The following is a 27234-nucleotide window of genomic DNA, read 5'->3' as shown; positions in this document are numbered from 1 at the left end:
ACATTAGAAACCTGGCTGGGCATCTCTGGAACACAACATGTCGGATGTATCAAACAGTCCTGAACCGGCTGGCAGATTCCTGACCCAGCATTGAAAATCCTAACTGTAATGCCAACAAAAACAGTCCCAGTTTGCATTTATCTCATGTCTTTAAAGTAGGAACTGTTTGAAATTTGTTCACAGTAGGTGTGAGGTGTCAGTGGTGGGGAAAAGGGGAAAAGAATGCACATTAGGCCAAAGTCAGGGAAATAGTGTTTGGTTGGGACAAAGGACCTGATGAGCTTGTGGAACTTATGGAGAAAGGGAGTGTTGAGACAAGAATATGAATTTTAAATTTCAAATGCTGGGTAAAGGGGCAGCGATTAAATTTTTTAAAATTAATTTACGGGATGTGGTCATCACTGGTAAGGCCAACATTTATTGTCCATCCCTAGTTGCTCTTCAGAAGGTGATGGTGAGTTGTCTTCTTGAATCGTTGAAGTCCTTGAGGTGTAGGTATATCCACTGTACTGTTAGGCAGGGAGTTCCAGGATGTTGCCCCAGTGACAGTGAAGGAGCGCCGATATATTTCCGAGTCAGGGTGGTGAGTGAATTGAAGGGGAACCTCCAGGTGTGGGTTTACCAGACATCTGCTGCTCTTGTTTTTCTAAATGGTTGTGGTCGTGGGTTTGGAAGGTGTTGTCTAAGGAACCTTGGTGAGTTACTGCTGTGCATCTTATAGTTGGTATTCACAGCTGACTCTGTTCACTGGTGGTGGAGGGTTTGAATGTTCGTGGAAGGGGAAACAATCAAGTCTGCTCTGTCATGGATGGTGTTGAGCTTCTTGAGTGTTAATTAACTTGTACTCAGCCGGGCAAGTGGAGAGTATTCCATTACATTCTTGACTTGTGCCTTATGGATGGTGGACAGGCTTTGGGGGGGGGGTGGGGGGGGGGGGGTCAGAAGGTGAGTTACTCACCTTAGGAATCCTAGCCTTTGACTGCCCTGGTAGCCATAATATTAATGTGGCTAGTCCAGTTCAGTTTCTCATCAATGGTAACCCCCAGGATGTTGATTTTGGGGGATTCAATGATGGTAATGTCATTGAATGTCAAGGGGTGGTGGTTAGATCCTCTCTTGTAGGAGATGGTCATTGCCTGGCACTTGTGTGTCACAAATGCAACTTGCCACTTGTCAGCCCAAGCCTGGGTATTGTCCAGGTCTTGCTACATTTGGACATGGACTGCTTCATTATCTGAGGAGTCGCAAATGGTGCTGAACATTGTGCAGTCATCCGCAAACATCCCCACTTCTGACCTTAAGATGGAAAAGAAGTCATTGATGAAGCAGCTGAAGATGGTTGGGCCTCGGACATTACCCTGAGGAACTCCTGCAGTGATGTCTTGGAGTTGAGATGATTGAGTTCCAACCCCCACAACCATCTTCCTTTGTGTTTGACTCCAACCAGCAGAAAGTTTTCCCTTGATTTCCATAGACTCCAGTTTAGCTAGGGCTCCTTATAACCAACAACTTGGTGATTAAATACCTTTAACATAATAAAACTTCCCATGGTACTTCACAGGAGATAATCTACCAAAATTAACAAAGAACGTGATACTTGAACAGGTTCAATGTGAGTGTGATTTGTTGCGGGACACAGTAACATGAAGTCCAATTGTCACCCATTCATTCATTTGTACAGGGCTTAATCAACCCCATTGAGTCTATAGCACAGGAATAAACCTTTCACTTGAAATAGGTTTATACTGATGTTCTGCTTCTCACACTCCTTCCATCACCTATCATCGAACCCTACCAACACATCCTTCAATTCCTTTCGCTCTCCAGTACTTATCAAGCCTCCTTTTAAATGTATCTATGCTATTTGTCCTAACTACTCCCTGTGATAGCGGCCGGAATACTCCAGCTGTTAGGATTCTCTTTTCCCGCTGGCAGCCCACCCGGTTTCCCGGTGGCATTGGGTGGCATCAATGGGAAATCTCATTGTCAAGCATGGGAAGAGAGAATCCCGTCAGCTGCAAACGCTCAGCGCCAAGGAACATGTGGTCGGGGGACCAGAGAATCCCACTCATCATGTTCCACCTTCCTCTTTCGTTGAAGAAATTTTTGCTGAATTCCATGTAGGATTTAGAAAATCTTACATTTATGCCTTCTGGCTTTGGATCCTGCACCACAAATGGAAATATTAGAGGTCATTTTAATCACTCCTCCAAAAGAAAATGGCTCGAGTGAGATGCGTCAATTTTGAAAATCTCAAACACAATCCCAAGGCCTCTCTGCTCCCAGCTTGTGGGTTTAATGGGGGCGGATGGGAGGCGGTGGTGCGGTGGCCTATTAAACAGGTCCCAGAAAAGATTTCAATGTTATAATGAAGCTGCGTGCTTCAGATTTAACCTGTCTTCTGGGTTTCACCTCGGAGAGTAGGGGACGCAATTCTCCCATCGGGAGTCTAAGTGTCGACGCCGGAGTGAAAACCGGAGTGTTTCACTCCGGCATTGGAGCCCGCTCCCAGCCCCCTATTCTCCCGCCCCCGGGGGGCTAGGAGCGGCGTCGCGTCATTTACGCACGCCGGGCCTTGGTGGCGCCGTGTAAATGACGTGGCCGGCGCCGCGTAAATGACGTCACCCGCGCATGCGTGGTTGCCGTCCTCCCCGATGCCGCCCCGCAATAACATGTCGGATGGATCTTGTGGGGCGGCGGAGGAAAGGAGGTCCTCCTTCAAAGAGGCCGGCCCACCGATCGGTGGGCACCGATCGTGGGCCAGACCCCATTTGAGGCCTCCCCCGGTGCAGGACCCCCCCCTACCGCCCCCCCCCCCCACGCCCCCACAGGCTGACCCCCCAGCGTTCCCGCGCTGTTCCTGCCGGCAGCGACCAGGTGTGGATGGCGCCGGCGGGAACCCGTCGTATTGGGCAGGACGCTCAGCCCATCCGGGCCGGAGAATCGCCACCCGCCCGTTGCAAACGGGACATGCGTGGCGCCCCGGCGATTCTCCCACCCGGCGTGGGGGGGGGGGGGGGGGAGAATTCTCCACCCAGGGTTTCTCAGGAAATGTGGCATGTGAAGGAAGCAAGCACTGCTTCATGAATTAGTGGTGTTTTTACAGCATTGATCGGATGGCTCCTTGTCTATCAGTGTAGACAAATTTGCCAAAAGGCCTCCTCTGTGCCATACATGTCTATGATTTTTTTTTAAACCGCAAGTTAGTGTCTGTGGATTTCTCCTCAGAATCCCCCCAAGATGATTGTCACATAAGAGTTTCCAAACTCTACATCCAAAAACACGCTTTAAAATCTTCTGTCATAATCATGCTTTCCAGTCGTGGTTTCCATTCCGAAATCCAGTCCACATTTTTCAAAAGACTCTTGTGAACAGAACATCTGCTCCACTGTTACCAGTGAATCCACTCCAGGATCGTATTCAGACCCTTTAGAATTTCTTTGTCTTGACTGACTACCACTGTGAACACAAACTCTGCTCTCCAGCCAATACTACCTTCCCAATTACTTAAATATTTGTATCACAGACTATAGTACGATATTCCAAACTCTAGGATTACTTTGGGAACCTTTAGGAATAAATTAGAAACCTTTAGAAACTTAGATTCTCACCAGCTGATTCCTTCTCAGTTGTGTATGTGCTGCTTACCGGTTTCTAGAACCAACCATCCTTTAGTTCCTCTGGAGCTTGCTTTCTTGCATATTACTCCATTTCACAACTTTTCCTGCTTCGAGCAGAGCTTTAAGAGCTGCCTTCTCGCTCTCTCCCTGTCTCCAACTTCTGTTAGCAGAGTTGTGGGAGATGTTCCCTCTCCGGTGGTTTATCTGCACTAACTGCCCTTACTTTCAGTTAAAACTAAAGAACAAAGAAAAGTTGTTTTCACTTACAAGGGCCTCCAGTTGCCAAACAATTATATTTACCCTTTGTGCCATTGGAACTTAATCAACACCCCCCCCTCCCCCCCCCCCCCCCCCACACACACACACACATCTACAAACACCTTTAACCAGCATGAAGCATGAATTGAACTAAAGTTCCCTTCCAGACACAGAAACATTAAATTAAACCCACCTAAAACTATACATTATTTCTAATATTTACTCGTACAAATATAAATCCCTTAAAACTACCTTTGTTTTCCGAATATCAGTTTTAAAAAATTATTCATATTCATCTTTGGCACCGATTCAGTATTAATATTTTTGTTGTTCTGGTTTGTACATAAGAATCTGTATTTAATGATTTTGCAAATTTAGTGTCCACAGATACAATAACGTTGATTATTTATTCCCCCCTCCCCCTTTATTAGAACTACCAAAAACAGGGAATGGATGTCATTCGACTGAATTGCAAAACAGAGTTACCAGAATTCTCTCATTCTCCACTGGGAAATACAGATTTTGCTCAGGAATCACCTGGAACAGGTACTGATCATGATTTGAACAGCACAAGTTTTCATATCAAATGGCAAAAGCATGATCATTGAATGTTCTTTCTTTTTCATTCATTATTTATAGGATTTGTACCTCTTGCTAGTGACAGTAAACTGACAGCTGTAAAGGGCCCAATTCCTTGTCAGTATTCTGTAAACAGCAAGTCCCCTTCCAAACTTCCAGAGGCCTTCACTTCCCCAGCCACCCATTTCAAACCTATAATACTCACACAGCACAAAGAGAAAACAAGGTAATGCATTAATGATATAAGAAAGCAAATCCCCTGAGAGGATTAGAGTTTGTGTTCAGGACCCGTATTGAGAACATACAATATTAAAATCTATTCAGCAAAAATATAATTTTGCATAATATATATTCCAAAAGTAGTTTTTTAAAAGATTCACTGGTTACATTTGTAATGGCTCTGATGATTTTTTTTAAAAGTAGTGTGATTTTCATAATCAGGCAAGTGCCAGAATGGTAAAACTTCTGATAAAAGATAGATTAATTGAATTCCTGAGAGTTCCTTTGCAAACTAAATTCGCTCCTGCGAGTTAATAAAGTTTACAGCTACTTATGTGTGCAGCATGAATGATTGAAAAATGCTTGTTTATTTGTGCAGTGTGCATGATAGCAATGTGCTTATTTGGAAATCACTTTTATTAAATTCAATTTCATGTTTTTTTCATCCTTTGTTGCACAAAATGGATATCATTTACTATGTTCTACTTTTTTGTAGAATCTAGTTGAAATGTTTATGTGCGAAATGCACTATTGGTTATATAATTTTGTGAAATACTTTAATTTTTGAAGTGCTGTTAAGTGGAAATGGTAGAATATATATGATTCTGGTAATATTTCCTGACACTTCAAGATCATTTTGAGTTTCACAGGTACATAGTTAAACCAACAGACTAGTACAACAATGAGGTATGTGACATTGTTTCCTACAGAAGGAGGATCTCCTTAATCTTCCCTAAAAATCTCTGGGGTTGGGGGGAAATTAATTCGAACATTCCCTTGCAGTAGTAGTCTTCGACTTTGTTTAGAGAAAGTTTAATTTTTCACATTTCAGGTTCATTTCTGCTTTTTTTAAAAATAAATTTGGAGCACCCAATTCATTTTTTCCAATTAAGGGGCAATTAGTGTGGCCAATCCACCTACCCTGCACATCTTTTGGGTTGTGGGGGCAAAACCCACGCAAACACGGGGAGAATGTGCAAACTACATACGGACAGTGACCCAGGCCCGAGATCGAACCTGGGAACTCGGCGCTGTGAGGCAGCAATGCTAACCACTGCACCACTGTGCTGTCTGACATTTCTGCATTAATTGAGAAACAGAACAGATGGGATAGAAGAAAAAAAGTCTAAGCTGATAAAGTGCTGTGAAATTTGCAACCTGTTCAAAATTATTTTCAGCGTTTTGAGCACATAGAAATAAAGATTTTTTTAAACTCTAATTTACTAACTGAAATTGTTTCTCTTATTCCAGCAGTGTCAAAGTGTCAAGTAAAACCCCAACAACCAAACAGCTTGTTAAAGCTATGAAAGACAAGAACCAGGGAGCTGCACCCATTGAAGATATTAAGAGTAATGCCGATGTCAAAGCGTCTGCTGTGAACTTTGAGAGTTTTGAGAGCAGCACACGCCCATCAGCAACTTTGGTAACTTCGCCTGTCCAGACTAAAATCAGTTCAGTTTCATCTGTGAACCATTCTACCGCAGCAGGAAGCAAAACAAATCAATCACAAACAATCTCTTCGCAGCACCAGAAAATAAATTGCAATTCTGGTTCTTCAGCTATTTCCACTTTTCCAATAAACAATGATCATCTTCTTCAGGACTCCAAAACAGGGATACGAACTTCACCAACTGCTCAGCTGACTGTGCCAGAACAAGCAACAGTTATGCCAAGTACTCCTGGATATGAGTTAAATAGACACTCACCACAATCTATGATACTTTCAGAGATGCACTGCAGCGGAATCAGTGAGATCTCTCTAAACTCTATCAGATCACAGTTGCAGAACCCTTCCAATCCTACACTTGATGGCTATGAGAATCAAAAGCCTAATATGAAAATGTACACTCTATCAGAGTCTTCTAATAGCAGTTTTAAAGAATTTGTAGATTTTGACAGTGTTGCCTCAGTGATACCATTGTCTGAGACATGTTATTTTGCGCAGGAGATATTGGATACTGGAAATGAAATAAAACCACTCACTGCTGTTGCAAACATTACTGCAGAGGTTTCAGAAAATGTCCACTTACCTTCTGCATGCATCTCATCATGTTGTCATGACAATTTAATGGCAATAACTTCATCAAGCCCAGCACCAATCAGTCTTTTGCAGAAAGCAGTTCACCTCATTAAAGAAGAATTTGCATTTGATGGTTACTTAGAGAATGGTGAAGAAGCCCATGCCATGGGTAGATGATCTTTATTTTAACATAGAAATTATTTTATGAATAATTATATTAAGTAGCAACATCTTAACTTTTTTTTAAACAGGAGTTTTTGTTGAATTTTTTTTGAATGTTTGCTTTAATTTTGTTAAATATCCTAAAGTGGCAGCTAAAGCATTGGTTATGTCCTCCCCCCCCCCCCCCCCCCCCACGATTTTTAACTTTGTAGTGCACAGGGAGCACGTGCATCATTAAAATGGCATTCGGAGGGTTTGCACTTCATTCCCATGCACTACAATTTAACCAGTAATATTTTAGGCATGGGAATCATTCTACCCAGGCAGATGGGGCCTACTTAATATGCTGAAGTCATGGCCTCATGATGTAATTGAAATGTGATTTACTATTATGGGATAGCAAATCTTACCAGTGAAATCTGTCAGGAGACAGCTGAATAGCCATGAATATTTGGTGAATATGTAAAAAGAAAAAAGAAAATTATTTGTAGGCTACAAAAAGCAGAGTGCTCATCAGAGCCTTGCAGGGAATCTTTAAGCCTCCCCCTCCCACCCACCACCAGCATTTCTTTCGAGACTCCACTTCCCACCACTAATCTTATCCAGAACTATTCCCTTGAGCCTGCAGTGGTATCAGTCTCTCGCCAGATTTCCTGCTCCCGCCCACCAACGGTCAGCCCTACTGTGTTTCCTTGGGCAATAGGGTTGACATGTTTATTTGAATGAGGCCTTGGAGTTAAAATGGCCCCAGCCTCACACTTGGCCATCTCATTGATATGAAAATATTGAGGACTATTGACAGTGCAGTCCTGATCGATATCTTTCAATAGAAAAAATCAGGGATCAAAATGGAAAATGTTGATCAGAAATTAATAAGGAAAATGTCCTCATCTAAATTTGTGGCTAGCCATGAATTCAATGAATGGCTTTGGTTGCTGTGTGTGCATATCTGTAAACAGATGTGTTGCTTAGAACAGAATATTAATCCTTTTTAACTTCAGTGAATTTTCAGTACACCTTATGGGTTTTCCCAAAGCATGACTTGCCAGTCTATAATAGTGAGGTATGGCACTTAGTAAACGTTTTTAAATTTACAAAATGCTGTTGAATTCATTTTTGGCTGCTAAAAGTCTGCAGCATACCATTAAGTGAATCATCCGGTCTGCACGTGTTACCATTTGGTTGCTGGCTCTGTTTTTCTTATTGCTTACAGCTTTTGAACTCAGTGTATTGGCAGAGTGTTATCATATTCACTATCTGGACAATTCTGGACAATTTGCCTTCTGCTCGTGGATTCCCTCCCCCATTTTGATCCACTGAAATTTGCTCTGCCAACTGCCCAGGTGGTGAAGACAAAAATTCTGTTCCAGTGTGTCTATCTTTTCATTGCTGAATTTATTTTTGGTTTTCTTAAAAACAATTTGAATACTCTTCTGGATTTTAAATCGAACAAAATTCCAGTTATTCCAATAAATGAAAATTGTGTTTTGATCGGTGCTATTCTTGGTTGGAAGGTCTTATTTTGTACAGTAATTTCATGCAAGAGAAAAAATACAGTATTTGAATCATCAACGCACATCTGAACAAACATTTGCATTTGTATATGAGACAAATCTCAAAAGTTGGTTTCAATTCAAATGTCTTACTAAGAATATATTATTCTGGGCTGGTTACAAGCTGCAATATTAATTTTAAGATTATTTTAGCCAAATGATAATATTGCATTATTGAAATTGATTTAGCCTTCTGATTTTTTTTATAAGGTGAGTACATCTTATCCTTGAAAAGTCTTAAGTTCAGTACATTCAATAGTGCTATATCGGAGAAGTTTTATGACCTCTACTGGGATGATAAACTACTGGAACAACTTTATGAGATAGTTAATGGGAATCCTCCTCCTCCTGCACCATTGTAAGTATCCACTTATGCATACAATTCTATCTTTTAAGAAAATCTCTGCACAAACTAAACGTCCTCGACAATCCTTCAGGTTGTGATCCTGTGAATGTTACACGGACATGTCTTCCTGCAGAACTCAGCAACTGACCCCTCCGAAGTTCATGGAGTGGGGACAAGGAAACCTGCAGGAGCAGGCTTTGCCGCCTCCACTGCTATAGGCCCCAGAAAACTGTAGCTGTGTAGTCACAGGAGGGGTCTTGGTATCCATCCTCACTCCTCCACAAGAACAATCAGCCTTCCTCAAGGGTTCCCTTCATTACTTGAGGAAAGAAGGTAAAAGCAGTAAAAACGGGAAAGTAAGAATAATGGTCCGAACTGTTTTTTACTATTGGGTATCCTACTCGGCCTGGAACTGCAAATGGGCCCACTCCAAACCCCTTTGGCCAGGCATGTTTGATGAAAGCAGGCCCTACATTCACCAATCACACACTGAGTCCCAATTAAAGGCCAGGAACTCACAACTTAGGTACTCCTTGATTACCTTTATTCCATGGTCTTGTAGGGGGAGAGGGTGTGCAGATGCCCACATCTCATCCCAGAATTTTGAACTTCAGAATTATAGTCACCTTAAAGAACTCCCATTAAAATTGATGGGTGTCCATTGGAATATTCACATAATTTCCAGGTCATTTTGCAAGTAGATGTCGGTTTGGAGATGCTTCAAGCTTTAATACGCTCAAAGTTCAGTATGAACAATCAGGCTTAGAAATTCAGCTGTGCAGACCCTGTTTTTCAGGTGTCAAACTCCTTACTAAAGCCTCCAATATGAAGGGAAGATAGCACGTTCCTGTTATGAGACAGCGGCCCATCTCCCTCCATGTTGGTTATGCTCAAAAATCCCTGTGTGTTGTGCGCATGCCTGAAGCAGTTGCTCCTCCCGTTTGCAGGTGCAAACGAGGACCATGGCTTCAGCTTGAGGCACCCAATCCGCACCCTGAGTTAACCAACACCATTACAGGCTGCACTCAGCAAAGCCATGCAGGCCTACCCATGAGGCCCAACACATGGACTTAAAGGGACTGCTCCTGCAGGCTGCAAACAATGAAAGAAGCTTAACCAAATATGGACTGGGAGGAGCCTGGAAACAATGTGACATCTAAGCAGAAGTGCTCTTAGAAGAACACACTGCACTGCTGGCAAGCCTTGGTATTATTGCAGTTCCCCTATTGATCATTTTTCCTGCAGCCTTTACTTGGCATCAGTCACTGACTTCCCAGGACTTTGTATCAAAATGTACTTTTGCATCAAAGTTTTTAAAAAGCACTGTCTAAATTTCATGTAAAGTTAAGTTGCATTTTTAATCTGTGAACAAATATCACCTTTTGTGCAATTTAAATCAGTAATTTACTTAATATTATGTTATTCTGGGTGAAATTGGCTTTATCTAGAATACAGATTGCCTGGTGCCCTTGTACATGAACTATACAATGCATTGAAGACGCTTTGTGTGGTTGTTGGATGGCCATTAATACTGAAACTGCTTGTATAATTATCCTCTTGGCAAGGTTTCTTTGAATCTCCTGAAAAACATGGTTGATTAAAACTTAAATCTGTTACATCATAATTTGTACTTAAATGGTATAATATTGCAAAGTGACTGTGCCCTGGTGTGGTAAACTTATCAGGCAGCGATAATACATACATTTCCCAAGCTGGAAGTGTAGCTAATTGGAAATACTTCATTTTTTGAAAGGAGTTCTGAAAGGATTACCTTCTTCATCATATTTCTTACATTGCAGAAACCATGTTAAATACACTTAATTGACAGTAAAGCAATTTGGGAGGCCCTGAGGTCATAAAAGGGGGTTGGCAGTGGCATGGTGGTATTGTCGCTGGGCTCGTAATCCAGAGAGCCAGAATCATGGGCGTGATTCTCCGAAATGGAGGCAGAGTGTTCGCACCGTCGTGAACGCCGTCGAGGTTCACGACGGCACGAAACGGCCCCTATCCCGACCGATTCAGGGCCCGATAATGGGCTAGGAGCGGCGCCACGTCATTTACGCGCGCCAGGCCTTGGCACCGCGTAAAGGTGGCGCCGCATACATGACGCGGCCGGCGACGCATAACTGGCGTCACCCACGCATGCGCGGGTTGCCGTCCTCTCCGAGTCCGCCCCACAGGAAGATGTCAGACGGATCTTGCAGGGCTGCGGACGAAAGGAGGTCCTCCTTCAGAGAGGACGGCCCGACGATTGGTGGGCACCGATCGCAGGCCACACCCCATTTCAGGCCCCCCCCCCCCCCCCCGGTGCAGGATCCCCCGTCCCCCCCCCCACAGGCCACCCTCCCAGCATTCCCGCGCTGTTCCCGCCGGCAGCGACCAAGTGCTGGACACTCGGCCCATCCGGGCCTGAGAATAGCAGGGGTGCTGGAGAATCGCCATTTTGGGTGTCTCGGGCGATTCTCCCGCCTGCACCGCGCGGAACTCGACGGGGCCGTTCTCGCCGCTTGGGTGAATCGCGGGAGGGCGTCGGACCGGCGTCGCGGGAAAATTTGGCGACCCAGGCGATTCTCCCAACCAGCGCGGGAGCGGAGAATCGCGCCCCCTGTTCTGGGGACCCGAGTTTGAATCCCACCATACAAGATGGTGAAATTTGAATTCAATAAAAAAATCTGGAATTGAAAGTTTAAAGGTGTCCATGAAATCATTGTCGATTGTCATTAAAAAAAACATCTGGTTCACTAATGTCCTTTAGGGAAGGAAATCTGTTGTTCTTACCTGGCCTAATTGTGACTCCAGATCCACAGCAATGTGGTTGACTCTTAAATGCCCTCAGGAATGGGCAATAAGTGCTGGCCCAGCCCACAATGACCACATCCCATGAACAAATTTTTAAAAGGTGCTACATAAATGCAAGTCTTGCTTTCAACTTCCTTTCATTAACCTTCCTGTAACATAGATAGGCAATAATGGTATCATTTGATGAAATAAAATCACTTTCAAGATTTACCACATGGTACATATAACTATTGCAGCTTCAGAGCTATGAAGGGAAGAGAAAATTACGTCTTGAAGCCAGCATTTAATCAATCCAAGATCATTTTTTCTGTATTATTCTGTGCTCTAGTAGGGCCAGGGAGATTCTAAAAGTTGTTTAAATGTTAGAGCACTGAGCAAATACTTCTCCTTTCGCTTCCTTCACACTGCATTCTGGTATATGCTACCTCCGGTTTTGTTTACTATCACTTACCTGCCTCAAAATCTTCAATCTTGCTTTAATCTTTGATATCCTTTCTTGGCTTCCAGTAATTTTCTGTCTTTGTGAAGCAAATAGGCATTTTGATTCCATTGTTTTGATTTTTACTGGGGTAGGCCCAGAAGGTGTGTTCAGTCACCCCTTCGACGACATTAGTTATGGATTCAAGAGTTCAATAATCCGCTCGACTTCGTGGGCCATGAAGGGACGAAGCTGGCAGGAAAGATGGTACTCCATCAGATTTCCTGCACCATCTTGGTCCATTGGCAAAACAATGGCCCGCATTGTTTAAACTTTTCAACTCCATTGGAGAACGACCTTATTCCCCAAATATGGCATGAGGTGGTGGTAATAACCCTACCAATACCAGGAAATCCAGCAGATGACCCTGGGAGCTAAGGGGCCATTTCATTGCCCTGCACAACCTATAAGCTCTTGGAGTGGCTCATTGTTTTAAAATTCACCCCATTACCAAACTCATCCTTCCTCCTTTCATAAAGTTTACAGTGCAGAAGGAGGCCATTCAGCCCATCGAGTCTACACCGGCCCTTGGTAGAGCACCCTACCTAAGCCCATACCTCCACCCTCTCCCTGTAACCCCACCTAACCTTTTTTGGACACTAAGGGCAATTTAGCATAGCCAATCCACCTAACCTGCATATCTTTGGGCTGTGGGAGGAAACCGGAGCACCCAGAGGAAACCCACGCAAACATGGGGAGAACATGCAGACTCCGCACAAACAGCGACCCAAGCCGGGAATCAAACCTGGGAGCCGGGAATCGAACCTGGGACCCAGGAGCTGTGAAGCAATTGTGCTAACCACTATGCTACCATGCTGCCCTGGAGCAGGCTGGCTTGAAGCCCAACACCATTGCTGTGAACAAGTCCTTGTTATCATCACAAAACATTGAGGCTGATTTCCATCACAAAGACTGGAGCCTGGGGGTGGCACGGTGGCACAGTGGTTAGCACTGCTGTCTCACGGCACCGAAGATCCAGGTTCTATCCCCACCCCGAGTCACTGTCCATGTGCGTGTGGAGTTTCCACATTCTCCGCGTGTCTGCGTGGGTCTCACTCCCACAACCCAAAGATGTGCAGGTAGGTGGATTGGCCATGCTAAATTGCCCCTTAATTGGAATAAAAGAAGAAGTGGGCACGACAAAAAGAAAATTATTAAAAATTTATAAAAATAATACAAAGACTGGAGCCACTTTCACAGACCTTTTCTGAGCCCAGGACACAGTGTTGAAACATGGACTGATGCTCAAACTGCCCCTGCAGCTCCTGCCATGTGTCAAATTATTCCGGCTGCCATGGACATCTCTGAGCAACAGAGGATGAAGGTTTACCTATGAGACAAGCTCAGCACAGAACACGCAGCAATGGGGACTAAATCATAAGGGGAATAGACAGGCGGTTCTGCGGACACAATCGAGACTCCAGGATGGTATGTTGTCTCCCTGGTGCAAGGGTCAAGAATGTCTCGGAGCGGCTGCAGGACATTCATCTATGTAAATTGTGAACAATTGTAGGCCCAACACTGATCCCTGAGGGACACCATTAGCTACTGATTGCCAACCAGAGAAACACCCATTAATCCCCACTCTCTGCTTTCTATTAATTAACCAAACCTCTATCCATGCTACTACTTTACCCTTAATGCCATGCATCTTTATCTTATGCAGCAACCTTTTTTGTGGCACCTTGTCAAAGGCTTTCTGGAAATCCAGATATACCACATCCATTGGCTCCCATCTTGCCCCCCTGAGCACGTGGATAACCCTCAATAGAATACGGACTGGGCATGGCTGATGTGACCACCTGGTGCACAAGTGGCACAACAATACCCCGCCTGGCTACAACTGCAGAAACCCTGTAACACATAATAACATCTTACCCTCAAACATGAGTCAGGGGTGGCATCCTGGAGTTACACTTGCTCTCCAACAGGGCATTGGACTGGTTAGGGAACTTCACATTAAAACTGAGACAGCAGAGTCTGCTCCTAAAACCAAACAAATGAATATGTTACTTTGCTGGTGCTCTCTCTCTGTACATTGTTTTATTGTAAACAGATAGACAAGCGATTTGATAAAGGCCTCTGAAACTTTATTTTCAGGGTAAATTTGGTGAGCCTAAAGATCATAGTCCATGGGCAAAACATGCATTTTCCTACAGGATTTTTAAGGGGCATCAATTTAGTAATCATGCAGTTATGTATTCAGGAATGCAGCTGCTTCCTGTTTAGTTGCCATGAGAACACAAGAGTATCCTAGGCAACCTGGCTTAGATAAATTGTAAATGAGAGTGTACAAGTACAACAATTTGTGTCGTTTCCAAGGAAAGCATTTATTCGATTAAAAGCAAGATTAATGTTTCTGGTCAGTTTTGCATTTTTATATTCATTGGGAACCAATTCCCCAATTAATTTAACAAGATCGTTTAATACCCATTTTTTAAAGCATCAACAATATGTAACATTATGAAACCCATCTATTATGTGACCCCAGATCTGGATGCAGTTGTTACATAGTTTGAGAGATTTTTATTGTAACTTGGTGTAAAGATTTCCTGAAGTTGTGAAAAGTCAAATGGAGGCTGGCTCTTGTCATTTTGTCCAGCATTTATGAGAAGAAAAATCCTGGAGGCATGCCCACCTCGTTCACACTGATCTCTGATAAAAAAATCCCAAAGATTATCCGCCTCCACAACAGGCACAGAACCCACCACCCACCCATCCCCAGTACGTACACAGGAACCTCCCTCATACAAACAGGGGGATCTTCCCACATACAGCGGGAACGCCCCAGAGATTCCCCCCCCCCACTGCACTGCATGGGGGAGTGCCAGAGGACAGTGCCAAGAGGTGATGCCAGGGGCCGTACTATGGCACTGCATGGCCATGTTCCTCTCCCATCTGCGTGGTCCCTTCGCCTGGTTCATGGTGCTCCAGGCCTGTTGTACACCTCACCAATGGGCCTCAATTTATTTCTCTCGGTCCATTTCAGAACATTCTGTCCTGTCTCCCCCTCTTGTCATCCATTCATAAAAGCTTTTGATTCTTTCCTCTTTTTACGCTACTCTCCATACCAGGGTAAACCCACTTGGACCTTCACTCTGTGCCTTCCTTGGCATTCTCTGAAGGGCCCTTCAAAGCACCAGCACTTCATAAGCGACAACCCCATCTGCCCGTCCTCCTCTCCACCTTCCTATCCACCACAGCCACCCATGCAACCAACTTTCCATCACAATTATCCACCCACCACTACTCCCTTGGATTCTGCCAATGAATCACTCACCATCTCCTGCACAGTTCCCTCAGATGGTCTGTTCACTCATGAACAAGGCTCTGCCATCCATAGCCTTCTTGTTGATAATTGCACTGAAATCCTGACTTTGATTGAAACGTACCCAACCTGTGCCAACACATTGACCCTTACCAACATCGTTTCATCTTGTATAGCTGACACCATTTGCCCTCTCCAAACCGCTGCAGTGGTGGGGTGCATCTTATCACCAGGCTATACTTTGGTCTTGCCCCCTACACTTATGACACTTTCTCCTCCTTTGAGCACTTCACTTTGTTCCACGCATCTTTCCTCCTTATGGGTGCGATTTAACTAAAAACAAGCGTTCCATTTTGGAATAAAAGCAGTGTTTCGTGGAGACTATAGCGCCAAGAATGACCCCGCTATCAAACAGAACTTTGTTTTTTTGAGAGGAAACGCCCCACCGAGGTCACACTTACCTCATCAGTACAGGAAGAGATCAGGATGCCAATTTTAAATGCCATCCCGATGTCTGGACTCCCAACGCTGTGGTCTTCGGACATCCTCCAACTTACCGATGAGGGGGTCCTCAAGCCTCCCCTCACCCCACCTCATAAAGGCAGGGCAATCCTTGGGCCCGATCCCTGGCATGGGCAACCTGGCACCTAGGTACTGCCAGCTTGTCACCCTGGCAGTGTCAGCTGGGCAGCCTGTCAGTGGCAGGGTGGTGGTGACAGAGTGGCACTGCCCAGGTAGCATCAGGGTACTACCCTGCCCAGAATCCGACCATCCAGGAGCTTCCGATTGTCTGGGAGACCTCCCCCCCCCCCCCTCCCCCCCCCCTACCGCATTGCTGTTACGCCTGGTCCACATCTCTGGAAACATGTTTACGGAAACCAGTGCCAAACAGCGCCACGGTGAGGTCTCCTGGCGCGGGCGTTTGGGACACCCTGGCACAGACATATTTACCTGAAACAAACTGCTCACTTAAATATGCAAATCTGCACCCTCCCAGTGAGGGCGAGATCCAGATTGTGAAGTCTTGTGAGATCTAATGAGATCCCGTGAGGCTGTCCGAGCAAGATTTAACGGCCTCGTTGCAGCACCGATTCGGGCGCGGCGAGGCTGTACAATCGCGCCCGATAATTCTTGCAACCCTATCCTGTGATATCACTTCTCCATTCCAGCCTGAGGCTCTCTGTGGATGATTTCACGCCCCATTGCCTTTTTTTTCCCATGCCTCTGTGGGAATTCACTGTGCTCCTTCCCTCCTGAACTATCTCCCTTCACATAAACACTCCTACTGATATTCATGGCCACCCACTTGAACATGTGGTCTCTTTGCTCCTTCGGTTCTGATCATTCACAAGGCCGTTTCTAACCAGGTCCTTTATCTCTTACCACCTGCGTCACCCTACTCCTTTCCACCCAACTCCCTCTGCATCCGTTCTTGGAAAATATGCTGTATGTGAGAGGGCGACAAAAGAAAAAACAGTGCTTCAGAATTAGCACAAGACAAATGATAATGAATCAGCAGTCTGTTGAGCACTGTACCAGAAAATCAGGTGCTGTCAAAAACTGGGTGCTGATTCGCTTGCACACACTTTGCACTTGCCAAAAATACATTTCACGCCCCATTGTCTTTTTTTTGTCTCTCTCTACAGACGTTTATTGATGTGACCTGTATTTTAAAAAATCAATAAAAATGTTACCGTGGGCTTTTGAAAACATTCACCTCATTCAGAAATGGTACTGTGCAGAAAGTTAAAGGTGGTGAATAAAATATTACCTCAGTGCAGCTGAAGTTAGGTTTAAGATAAATTTTGAGAAGGAAACCTCCCAAAGTAAATACATTTGAAAAACTGATTTTAAGGGGATACAAATGCAGCCAAGAAAAGGAAACTGAAAAAAACCTATGGCATGTATAGGAATAACATTGAAGTGGCATAAACCTTTCCACCTTTAAGACACTCCGTAATATCTACTTCATCAAAAATGTTGCTTCAAAAAGTATTCCTTGATATACTTAAGAATAGTATGGTGGCACAATTTAATTAATACAGCTGGGGGACTTCCGGTGGCGGCATGTAGGCAGACGGTGCATGTTAGGTGGCTCCTGCTAGAGACCCTGATTTGTGGACACTTATGCCCAGTTTCAAGGGTAGTTTATGGATGAGTTAGTGTGGGAAGTCATAAGGAGGACGAGGAATGTCGAAGCCCCAGAAGTAAGGTGAAAAGAAGGGGGCGAGCGAAGGTCCGCCAGCGAGTGCTCCTTTGAGTCTTGCAGGAAGAAACGTGGCGAGGCTGGGTCGCCAAGTGTGGCGCTCCCCTCACGGTGGAAACCAAGGTGATGTCGGTAGAGTTTTAAAGGCTGTTTGCCAAGCATTTGAATGTGCTTCGGAGGGGGATGATGGCTTCACTTAAAGAGGGGTGGAGGTGGCGATTGCCTCGGTAAAAGTGGCAAGGATGAAGACGTTGGTCGAGGTGTAGGAGCAAGGAGATAAGTTGAAGGGGGTAAAGGAGGCATTGTCGCAACACAACGACCAGTTCACCTCGATGGGTGAAGAGCTGTGGAAGGTGGTGGAGGTCAACATAGGGCTCGGAGCTAAGGTGGAGGACCTGGAGGACAGGTCAAGGAGGCAGAATTTGAGAATTGTGAGCCTGCCTGAGGAGGTGGAGGGCCCTAGGCTAATCTCGTACTTTGCAAAGATATTTGCTGAGTTGAGGGGGGAGGAGGAAGAACCCTCCTGCTATGAGTTAGACAGGCCACATCTGTCGCTCAGGCTGAAGCCTAAAGCGAATGAGCCACCAAGTGTGGTTACAGTCTGCTTCCACAGCTACCATGTGAAGGAGAAGGTTTTGAGCCAGGGGGAGGAGAGACGAGATGTGAAGTGGGAAGACGATGGTCTACACAGATACCAAGATCAGACGGCGGTGTTGACGAGAAAGCAGCGGCCTTTAGATGGGTGATGGCAGCATTGTGCGGCAGCAGAGTGAGATTTGGAGTGGTCTACCCAGCGAAGCTGAGAGTGACTCACAACTCAAAGGACTTTTATTTTGAGACGGCGAAGGCATTTATTAAGGCTGAAGGTCTGTGGCTGCGATGAGAGTTGAGATTCGCACCTGGTTGGTGGGGACAGGGATTGCATTTTCTTGAGGGCTTTCTATTTGATTGGGGTTTTATTTCTGAATCTGAAATTGTGGGGTGGGGGGGGTTTGTCTGCATGTTTTCTGGGTTTTTTTTCCTTGTGGTTGCGTTTTTTTTATTGTTTCTTGGTTTAAGGGAGTTGGGGTTTGGGGCTGAGTTACTGAGGAGTGGGTAGGGAGGAGGAGGGGATTTGGAAGGGTCACTGCACTGGCCAATGTAGGGAGGATGGCGGGGAGGGGCCGCAGTCATTGGAGTCTGGTCGAGCAGGTTTCGATGGACCTGGGAGCTGTGAAGGGTGGGGGAGATGATCAATACTGGGTGAGGTGGTTGCAAGAGGAAGTGGATGGCGGGATTCTGGGGGGAAGCGGAAGGGAACAATGATAACAAAAGGATGGGGTGGCTCAGCCGGATAGGCAGGGCCTGGGATAATGGTGATGATAGAAAGGAGGGGCAGAAGGGGTGGGGTCTGGTGGTTGGTGAGAGACTCCCGGTCAGAATGGTGACATGGAACGTGAGGGGGTTAGGGGGACTGGTGAAGAGAGCGAGAGATTTTGCGCATTTGAAGAGTTTAAAAGCTGATGTGGAGATGCTGCTGGAGACCCAGCTTTTCAAGGGTGTGGCGGATGTCTGTGAGCGATGTGGGAGGGTCCTGTCAACCTTGTGCATATGTTTTGGTCCTGCCCAAAGCTGGAAATGTTTTGGAGGATAGTGTCCCACATCATTTCAGGGTTTTTACATATGGATGTGGAACCCAGTCCCGAGAAACCAAATCCAGGATGTCGGACCTGCCGGAGTTACAGGCGGGTGCGGGGGCAGATGTTTTAGCCTTCACCTTGATGATTGCCCGCAGGCGGATCTTGTTGGGGTGTAGGTCAGCTTCTCCATCCTGTGCCTCGCCATGGCGGTGGAACCTGTTGGAATTTTTGCCCCTGGAAAAAGTGAAATTTGCTCTGTGGGTGGGGGGGGGAGAGAGAGAGAGAGAGAGAGAGAGGAGGAGGAGGAGGAGAGGAGAGGGGGGGGGAGGGGGGAGCGAGTGATGGGCTCTACAATTGTTGGGGTTTGTTTATCTTGCATTTTGAGGGGTTGGTTACCGTTGATTGCTGTGGGGTGGGGGGGCTTGGTGGGTTTGCAGGATTGTGGGGTTGTTGCAAATTGTAAAAATGTTGAAAATTTGTGGAATAAAAATACTTCTTGAAATATTATACAACTGAAGATGGGTTTACCGGAGACATGGGAACCCACCACCTGGAGGGTCCACTCCCAGTCACTCGCCATCCTGACTTGGGAATATATCACTTTTCATTCACCGTTGCCGGGTCAAAATTCTGGAATCCATCCTGAGCAGCACTCTGGGTGTACCCACACCACCGGGTCTGCAGGGGTTCAAGAAAGCAAATCATCACCATCTTCTCAATGACAGTTAAGGATGGGCAATAAATAATAGCCTAGCCAGCCACGCAACATCCCACAAATTAATTTCAAAAAATCATTGAAAAATAAGCATTTTTAATAAGAATACCTGATCTCTACTTGTGTAAAAACTAGTTTTTAAATTATTGACAAATTATTAATTTTTCACTGTACAGAAGCTTTTGCAAATCACATTGACCTACATTAGTCAGCTTCTTAGAAAAATAAAGTAACATTATACTTTATAAAATTTTTAAATTATGGGGGAGGGTGGGATTTTTCACTCCCATTTTTGGGTGGCAGGAACAGTGGCAGTGGTGGAAGTTCCAAAATGGGAGTCCCAAAACGGTTTTTATGTCCGCAGGGTTTCCTGTTTGGATTGACCCACCCTCTGTCAAAAATGCAACGGGAATTCCGACTTTGAAAGTTGGGATCCCCATTTGAATAGATTTAAATATTATCAAGCCAGCACACCTTATAGTTATCCCCCTCCAACGTCCAGTTGGATTGTCCATTCATGACATGAATCACCATATGCACCTGGCATGCAGAACCCACTGGAGACCCACAAGTATAGCTCCTTGGGGAGGAGAGAGTTGTGCCCAGGCAGTACCCTGGCACTGCCGGGGGTGTTCCGTGAGGGGGAGGTTTCTGTGTCCATAGGGGAGTGCTCTGTGGTGGTTGGAGGGGAGGTGGTTTTCCACGGGGCCACCAGACCGGATCTTCCGGTCCCACCGAAGTCTGTGGCCATTTGCGTTGCTCACCGGGCGTGCCACCGAGGAATCCACTGTGTGTGGTTGCCGTCGGCGGGACCAGAGGAAGGGCCACAAAATCCCAGCCAATGTCTTTTTGAATGCACACTTTGGCTGCCGATCTCTCATATGCCTATTGGTGTCCTTGTGTCAAATTAAAAAAGCAAATTAATTTGGATGAGCTTCTTGGAATGCCTGCGAACTAGCTCAAGTAGTAAAAACTTGCCATGATGGTTATTAAAGTCGAGGGGGTAGCATGCTCATTTTTGAGGGTGGGCCAGCTTCTGCTGTAATGATTTTTTACTGGTGCAAAAGATCATTTGCATTGAAGTAAACTTGAGCTTAAAGTTTTGTGATCTTTCCCTTTGGTGGTCCTGTCGCCAGTTCCGATGTACGATTGGAAAATCATCTCGGGTTCATCTCTTACACCAAGGTTGCGCATAGCCCAGTTGTGCCCCAGGCAGTTGACGGAAGAGGGTTGGAATTGGTAACTCGGGAGCAAAGTTTGTGGTGAGGACCGAAGGAAGTGTAACTTCAGTCTTCCCAATATTTATTAGGAGGAAATTTCTGCTCATCCTGTAGTGGAAGTGGGACAAGTAGCCTGACAATGTAGGGAGAGTGAGGGTCAAAAGAGGTGAGATGAGGCCACGCTGGGTGTCATCGGCGTACGTGTGAAAACTGACGCCGAGTCTTCAAGTGATGTCGTTGAGGGACAGCATCTAGATGAGAAACAGGATAGATTCTTGGGGGGACAGCAGAAGTGACTGTGCAGGAGCAGGCAAAGAAGCCTCGCTTCTCTGCATGTGACTGGACAATCAAGAATGGAACCAGGCTGGGAAATGATGGAGAGGTATACTGAATTCTATCAAAGCCAGCAGACAGACAGGTCAAGAAGGACAAGGAGGAATAATTTACAGTGGTAAATGCCCTTCACAAAGTACTTACTTTGTAATAAAGCTCTTTTGGAACATCCTAGTGAAAGGTGCTATCCGAATGCATATCCGTACGTCTGGCTGCGCCTCTCCCTATCTCCTTAACCTTCTCTATCCGTTCAACACTGAGATTTCTACATTCCTCCAATTCTGAACTCTTGCATGTACACAATATTCTTCACTCTACCTTTGGTACCCTTTCAGCTGTATCTGCCATAAACTCTGGAATTCTCTAAGTATCCCTGCTTCGCTACCTGTCTCTGCTGTTTTATGGTGTTCCTTAAAAGCTACCTCGGCTGTTCAAAGGCCTCCTTGAATGTGTCATGCAAGTGTGCCTTTAAGAACTGGATGTTTAAGCAATGTACCTTTAAGAAAACAGTGATGTCATAGAGTGGGTGGAGCTCAGCTCAGTTCAGCCATTTTGCAGTCTGTGTTTTGCAGGTTTTTAGTTTCAGTTTGAAAAGTGCCTGGCTGTTTTTGCTGAGAGCAGTTTAAAAGTGCCTGGCTGTTTTGCTGGAGCTGAAGGCAATCAAGCTAATATATCTCTACCATTCTACAGAAACTATATATATCCTTTAACCTGATGTGATACTGTTTGAAGGTGTTAAGTCTCTTGGAAGTTTGAAGGAACATTTTAAGGACGTATTTACTGTTGCAATATTTTCTGAGTTATCTTTGAAGTAAGGGGTGTTAAGAGATCCAATGTTTATTCAAGATGTTAAGTTGAGTTCATGGAATATGCAGCGTTTAAATACTCACGTGTCCATAATTGTAATCCCACACCTAGGGAAAAAGCCGTGTGCTTGGAAAAGCAACAAATCCATTAAAGGGAGAGGTTGGTTGAACTCCATGATACATTTTGGGGTTCTGAAAATCCTCGCCCATAACAATTGGGAGCTCATCCTGGATAAAAGCCGATCTATTGGATTAGCTTTTCTGAATTTAAAGACAGTGAAGGATTGTTGCTTTTCCGATGTGGTATTTTAGTTTAAGTGGGGAGAGTGTTGTGAACAATGGCTCTTTCAGAGGCTCAGAAGTTTTTGGGGGTGGAGAATGTCACACGTAGTACTTTACGGGCAGAAACGAAACGCAGACTGTTAGATTTGGCAATAACATTGCAGTTAACCTTACCTAATAAAATGCGAAAAGGTGAGGTAATTATGGCAGTGGTTAAGCATTTAAAGTTGCCTTAGATCGAGTTTGACTCATTGGAAATGGCAAAAATTCAGTTGCGAATTAAACAAATGGAACATGAGAAAGATTTAAAGCGGCTTGAATACGAGAGTGAGAGAGAGGAAAAAGAAAGAGAAAGAGAGAGAGAGAGGATAAAGAAAAGGAGAGAGAAAAAAGGAGAAAAGAAAGAATAGCCCCAGCAGAACAAAAAGATAAAGAGAGCGGGTTTGAACTTCAGAAAATGGCCATGAAATATGACAATCGGTTAAAATTGGCAGAAGTAAAGGGAAACGTACAGTTGGATGATAGTGATGAGGATAGTGAGAAAGAGCGCCATAGTCGAAGGCTTGGTGGGAATCTATTTAAATATGTCCAAACATTGCCAAGGTTTGACAAGAAGGAAGTGGAAGCCTTTTGCATTTCATTTGAGAAGGTAGCTAAACAAATGAAATGGCCACAGGACATGATTCAAACAAAGTTGGTAGGTAGAGCTAGTGAAGTGTTTGCATCACTACCAGATGAGGTATCTGGAACGTATGAGAAGGTGAAGAAATCCATCTTAAGTGCCTATGAGCTAGTGCCTGAAGCTTACAGACAAAGGTTTAGAAATTTAACGAAAGAATTTGGTCAAACATACATGGAGTTTGAAAGGCTAAGAGTAATTTTGACAGGTGGATAAGGGCTTTGAAAATAGACCCAACGTATGAAGCTCTCAGAGAAATTATACTTTTGGAGGAGTTCAAAAATTCAATTCATGATGTAGTGAGAACTCATGTGGAAGAACAGAGGGTTAAAACTGCGAGATTAGCAGCGGAAATGGCAGATGATTATGAATTAGTTCATAAATCAAAGATTGGTTTCCGACATCAGTTTCAGCCGGTGAGGGATAGAAACTGGGGACATGAGAAATGCTCAAGTGGTAAAGGTAAAGGTAATCTGATGGGAGACAATAAAGAGAGTGTACCTCAGATTAAAAAAGAAATCCAGGAGGGTGGAAAAGAAATGAAAAGTTTCAGATGTTTTCACTGAAATAAACTAGGCCATGTAAAATCACAGTGTTGGTGGTTGAAAAAAAGCACTGGGAAGGCTGATGCGGTAAAACAGGATAAGACAGTGGGGTTTGTTAGAGTGGTAAAGGAAAGCCCAAGGGAAGCCAAGGAGGTGCAAACGATTGTACATCCTGTTCAAGAAGTAATTGTTAAGAAGGTGCCAGATGTCTTCAAAGAATTTACTTGTGTGGGTAAAGTTTACTCATGTGTATCAGGGGGAGCAGGTAAAGAAGTCACAATTTTAAGAGATACAGGGGCTAGTCAATCTTTAATGGTAAGAGATGAGGAATTATGTAGTTTGGGAAGAATGGTGCCAGAAAAGGTGGTGATATGTGGAATTCAGGGTGAGACGAGTAGCGTTCCATTATATAAGGTAAGGTTGGAAAGTCCAGTGAAGAGTGGTGAAATGGTAGTAGGAGTAATAGATAACCTATCTTGTCCAGGAATACAATTTATCTTGGGTAATGATATAGCTGGATCGCAGGTGGGAGTGATGCCTATTGTGGTTGATAAGCCAGTGGAAAATCAGACAACTGAAGTGTTGAAGGACGAATATCCTGGGATTTTTCTGGATTGTGTCGTAACAAGGTCACAAAGTCACAGGTTAAGACAAGAGGAGAAATCAAAGAGTGATGATGAAGTTGAAGTGCAATTATCAGAAACGATTTTTGATCAGATGGTTGAAAAAGAACAAGAACAGGTGGAGGATGAGGCGGATATTTTTAGTTCAGGAAAATTGGTGGAGTTACAACAGAAAGATGTAGAAATAAAACGGATATATCAGAAAGCACATACAGAAGAGGAATCTGAGAGTATACCAGAGTGTTATTACCGTAAAAATGATGTCTTGATGAGAAAGTGGAGACCTGTACATATGCAGGCGGATGAAAAGTGCGCAGAAGTTCATCAGGTATTATTGACGGTAGGGTATAGAAAGGAGGTGTTGCGAGTTGCACATGAGGTACCAGTCGGAGGTCATTTGGGAATAAGGAAAACTCAATCTAAAATCCAGAAACATTTTTATTGGCCTGGACTACATAAAGATGTAGTTAAATTTGGTCAATCATGTCACACATGTCAAGTGATAGGGAAACCTCAAGCAGTGATAAAACCAGTGCCCTTAATACCCATTCCAGCATTTGAGGAACCTTTTACAAGGGTCCTAATCGATTGTGCAGGACCGCTTCCTAAAACAAAAAGGGGGAATCAATATCTTTTGACTGTAATGGATGTGTCTGCTAGGTTTCCAGAGGCCATTCCAGTACGTAATATTACAGCTAAAAGGATTGTGGAGGAGTTAATGAAATTCTTTACTAGATATGGACGACCCACAGAAATTCAATCGGATCAAGGAATGAATTTTACTTCAAAGTTATTCAACGAAGTTATGGATAGCTTAGGAATAAAACAATTTAAATCAACTGCGTACCATGCAGAATCGCAGCGAGCATTAGAAAGGTGGCATCAGACATTAAAGACAATGTTGAGGGCATATTGTCAAGATTATCCAGAGGATTGGGATAAAGGAATTCCATTCGTATTGTTTGCAATTAGGGATGCACCTAATGAGTCTACCAAATTTAGTCCTTTTGAGCTAATTTTTGGTCATGAGGTAAGAGGACCACTTAAATTGATTAAGGAGAAATTGGTGGGTGAGAAATCAGAAATTACACTATTGGATTACGTGTCAAATTTTAGGGAACGATTAAATAGAGCAGGTGAATTGGCTAGACAACATTTGAAAGTTGCACAAAATGTGATGAAACGGGTAGCGGACAAGAAATCCAAAGTTCATAGTTTTGCCAGTGGGGATAAAGTTTTAGTGTTGTTACCAGTGGTAGGGGAGCCTTTAAAAGCTAGGTTTTGTGGACTGTATCAGATTGAAAGGAAATTAAGTGAGGTGAATTATGTGGTAAAAACACCAGATAGAAGGAAGACTCACCGAGTGTGTCATGTGAATATGCTTAAAAGGTACTTTGAAAGGGAAGGAGAGAAAAAGGAGGTTTTAATGATTCTAACTCAAAGTGACGAACCAAATCCAGATGACTGTGAATTTGACATACCTCAAATTCAATTGGAAAATGAGGATGTTCTTAAACATTGGGATGAATTGTTAAGTTACCTTCCAGAGGAAAAACAAACTGACCTGAAAGAGTTATTGATATCACATGGGCAAGTTTGTAGAGATAAATTGGGAAGTACTAAAATGGCTATACATGATGTAGATGTGGGAAATGCTGTTCCTATCAAACAAGATCCATATAGACTTAATCCTTTAAAATTGGCACAGGTTAACAGAGAGATTGAGAGTAGGCTGAAGAATGGCATAATTGAAGTGGGTTTCAGCCAATGGAGCTCACCCACAGTGATGGTACCTAAACCAGATGGTACCCAAAGGTTGTGTGTGGACTACAGAAAGGTGAATGCAGTTACAAGAACGGACTCTTATCCTGTCCCACCAGTGAAGGATTGCATGGAGAAAGTGGGACAATCTGCTTTTATTTCCAACTTTCAGACATGGAAAGAACATTTAAAACATTGTATGGAGTTCTTCAATCGACTTCAGGTGGCGGGTTTGGTGATGAACCTAGCCGAAAGTGAATTTGGAGAAGCCCAAATCATTTTCCTTGCAGAGTTTTCGATACCTTCAAGACGAAGGGAAATAATGCAATTTCTTAGCATGAATGAATTTGATCGAACAGTTGTGCAAAGGTTTTGTGGCGTGATTACTCCATTGATGGAATTGCTGAAGAAACGTAAAAAATTTCAACGGACAGCGGACTTTCAACAGGCATTTGACTGCCTGAAAGCTGTGATAACCAATGCAAGAGATTGCATTGGGACTCTGTGGTCAGACTGAACTAAATTATCTGATTCTGAAGAGAAATGCCAAGGAGTAGAGGAATGGATGGATCGTGCAGAGACTTTGTTCAAAGAGACTGGAGGAAGAAGAACAAAGAAAAATGGACTATATTATTATACCTGTTTGTATGTGGGTTTTTTTTAAAAGGATAAAGTATATTTACTGTGTACATTTCTTAGTGGATGGTGCAAAAGTGAAAAATGAAACCATCTTGAAGTTGATGGTTTTCTTTTTGGGGGGGAGGTGTCGTGCGAGAGTGTCTTTAAGAACTAGATGTTTAAGCAATGTACCTTTAAGAAAAATGATGTTATAGAGTGGGTGGAGCTCAGCTCAGTTCAGCCATTTTGCAGTCTGTGTTTTGCAGGTTTTTAGTTTCAGTTTGAAAAGTGCCTGGCTGTTTTGCTGGAGCTGAAGGCAACCAAGTTAATATATCTCTGCCATTCTACAGAAACTATATATATCCTTTAACCTGATGTGACACTGTTTAAAGGTGTTAAGCCTCTTGGAAGTTTGAAGGAAGATTTTAAGGACATATTTACTGTTGCAATATTTTCTGAGTTATCTTTGAAGTAAGGGGTGTTAAGAGATCCAATGTTTATTTTTGATGTTAAGTAAAGTTCATG

General features: G+C 44.1%; 1 protein-coding gene across 1 annotated transcript in view; it reads left to right on the top strand.

The window, feature by feature from the left end:
- The window catches only part of kndc1 (kinase non-catalytic C-lobe domain containing 1), a 268776-nt gene that overhangs the window by 161269 nt on the left and 80273 nt on the right, over positions 1–27234 (top strand). Inside the window, exons 12-15 of the mRNA XM_072479132.1 lie at positions 4310–4424; positions 4518–4683; positions 5928–6865; positions 8622–8769. Of these exons, the coding sequence (XP_072335233.1) occupies positions 4310–4424; positions 4518–4683; positions 5928–6865; positions 8622–8769 (1367 nt within the window). The remainder of the gene's footprint in view (positions 1–4309; positions 4425–4517; positions 4684–5927; positions 6866–8621; positions 8770–27234) is intronic.

This window comes from Scyliorhinus torazame, chromosome 16 (genome assembly GCF_047496885.1).
Source record: "Scyliorhinus torazame isolate Kashiwa2021f chromosome 16, sScyTor2.1, whole genome shotgun sequence".
Lineage (NCBI taxonomy): Eukaryota > Metazoa > Chordata > Chondrichthyes > Carcharhiniformes > Scyliorhinidae > Scyliorhinus > Scyliorhinus torazame.
Note: the sequence above shows the minus strand (reverse complement) of the source record. Positions and strands in the feature narration are given on the sequence as shown.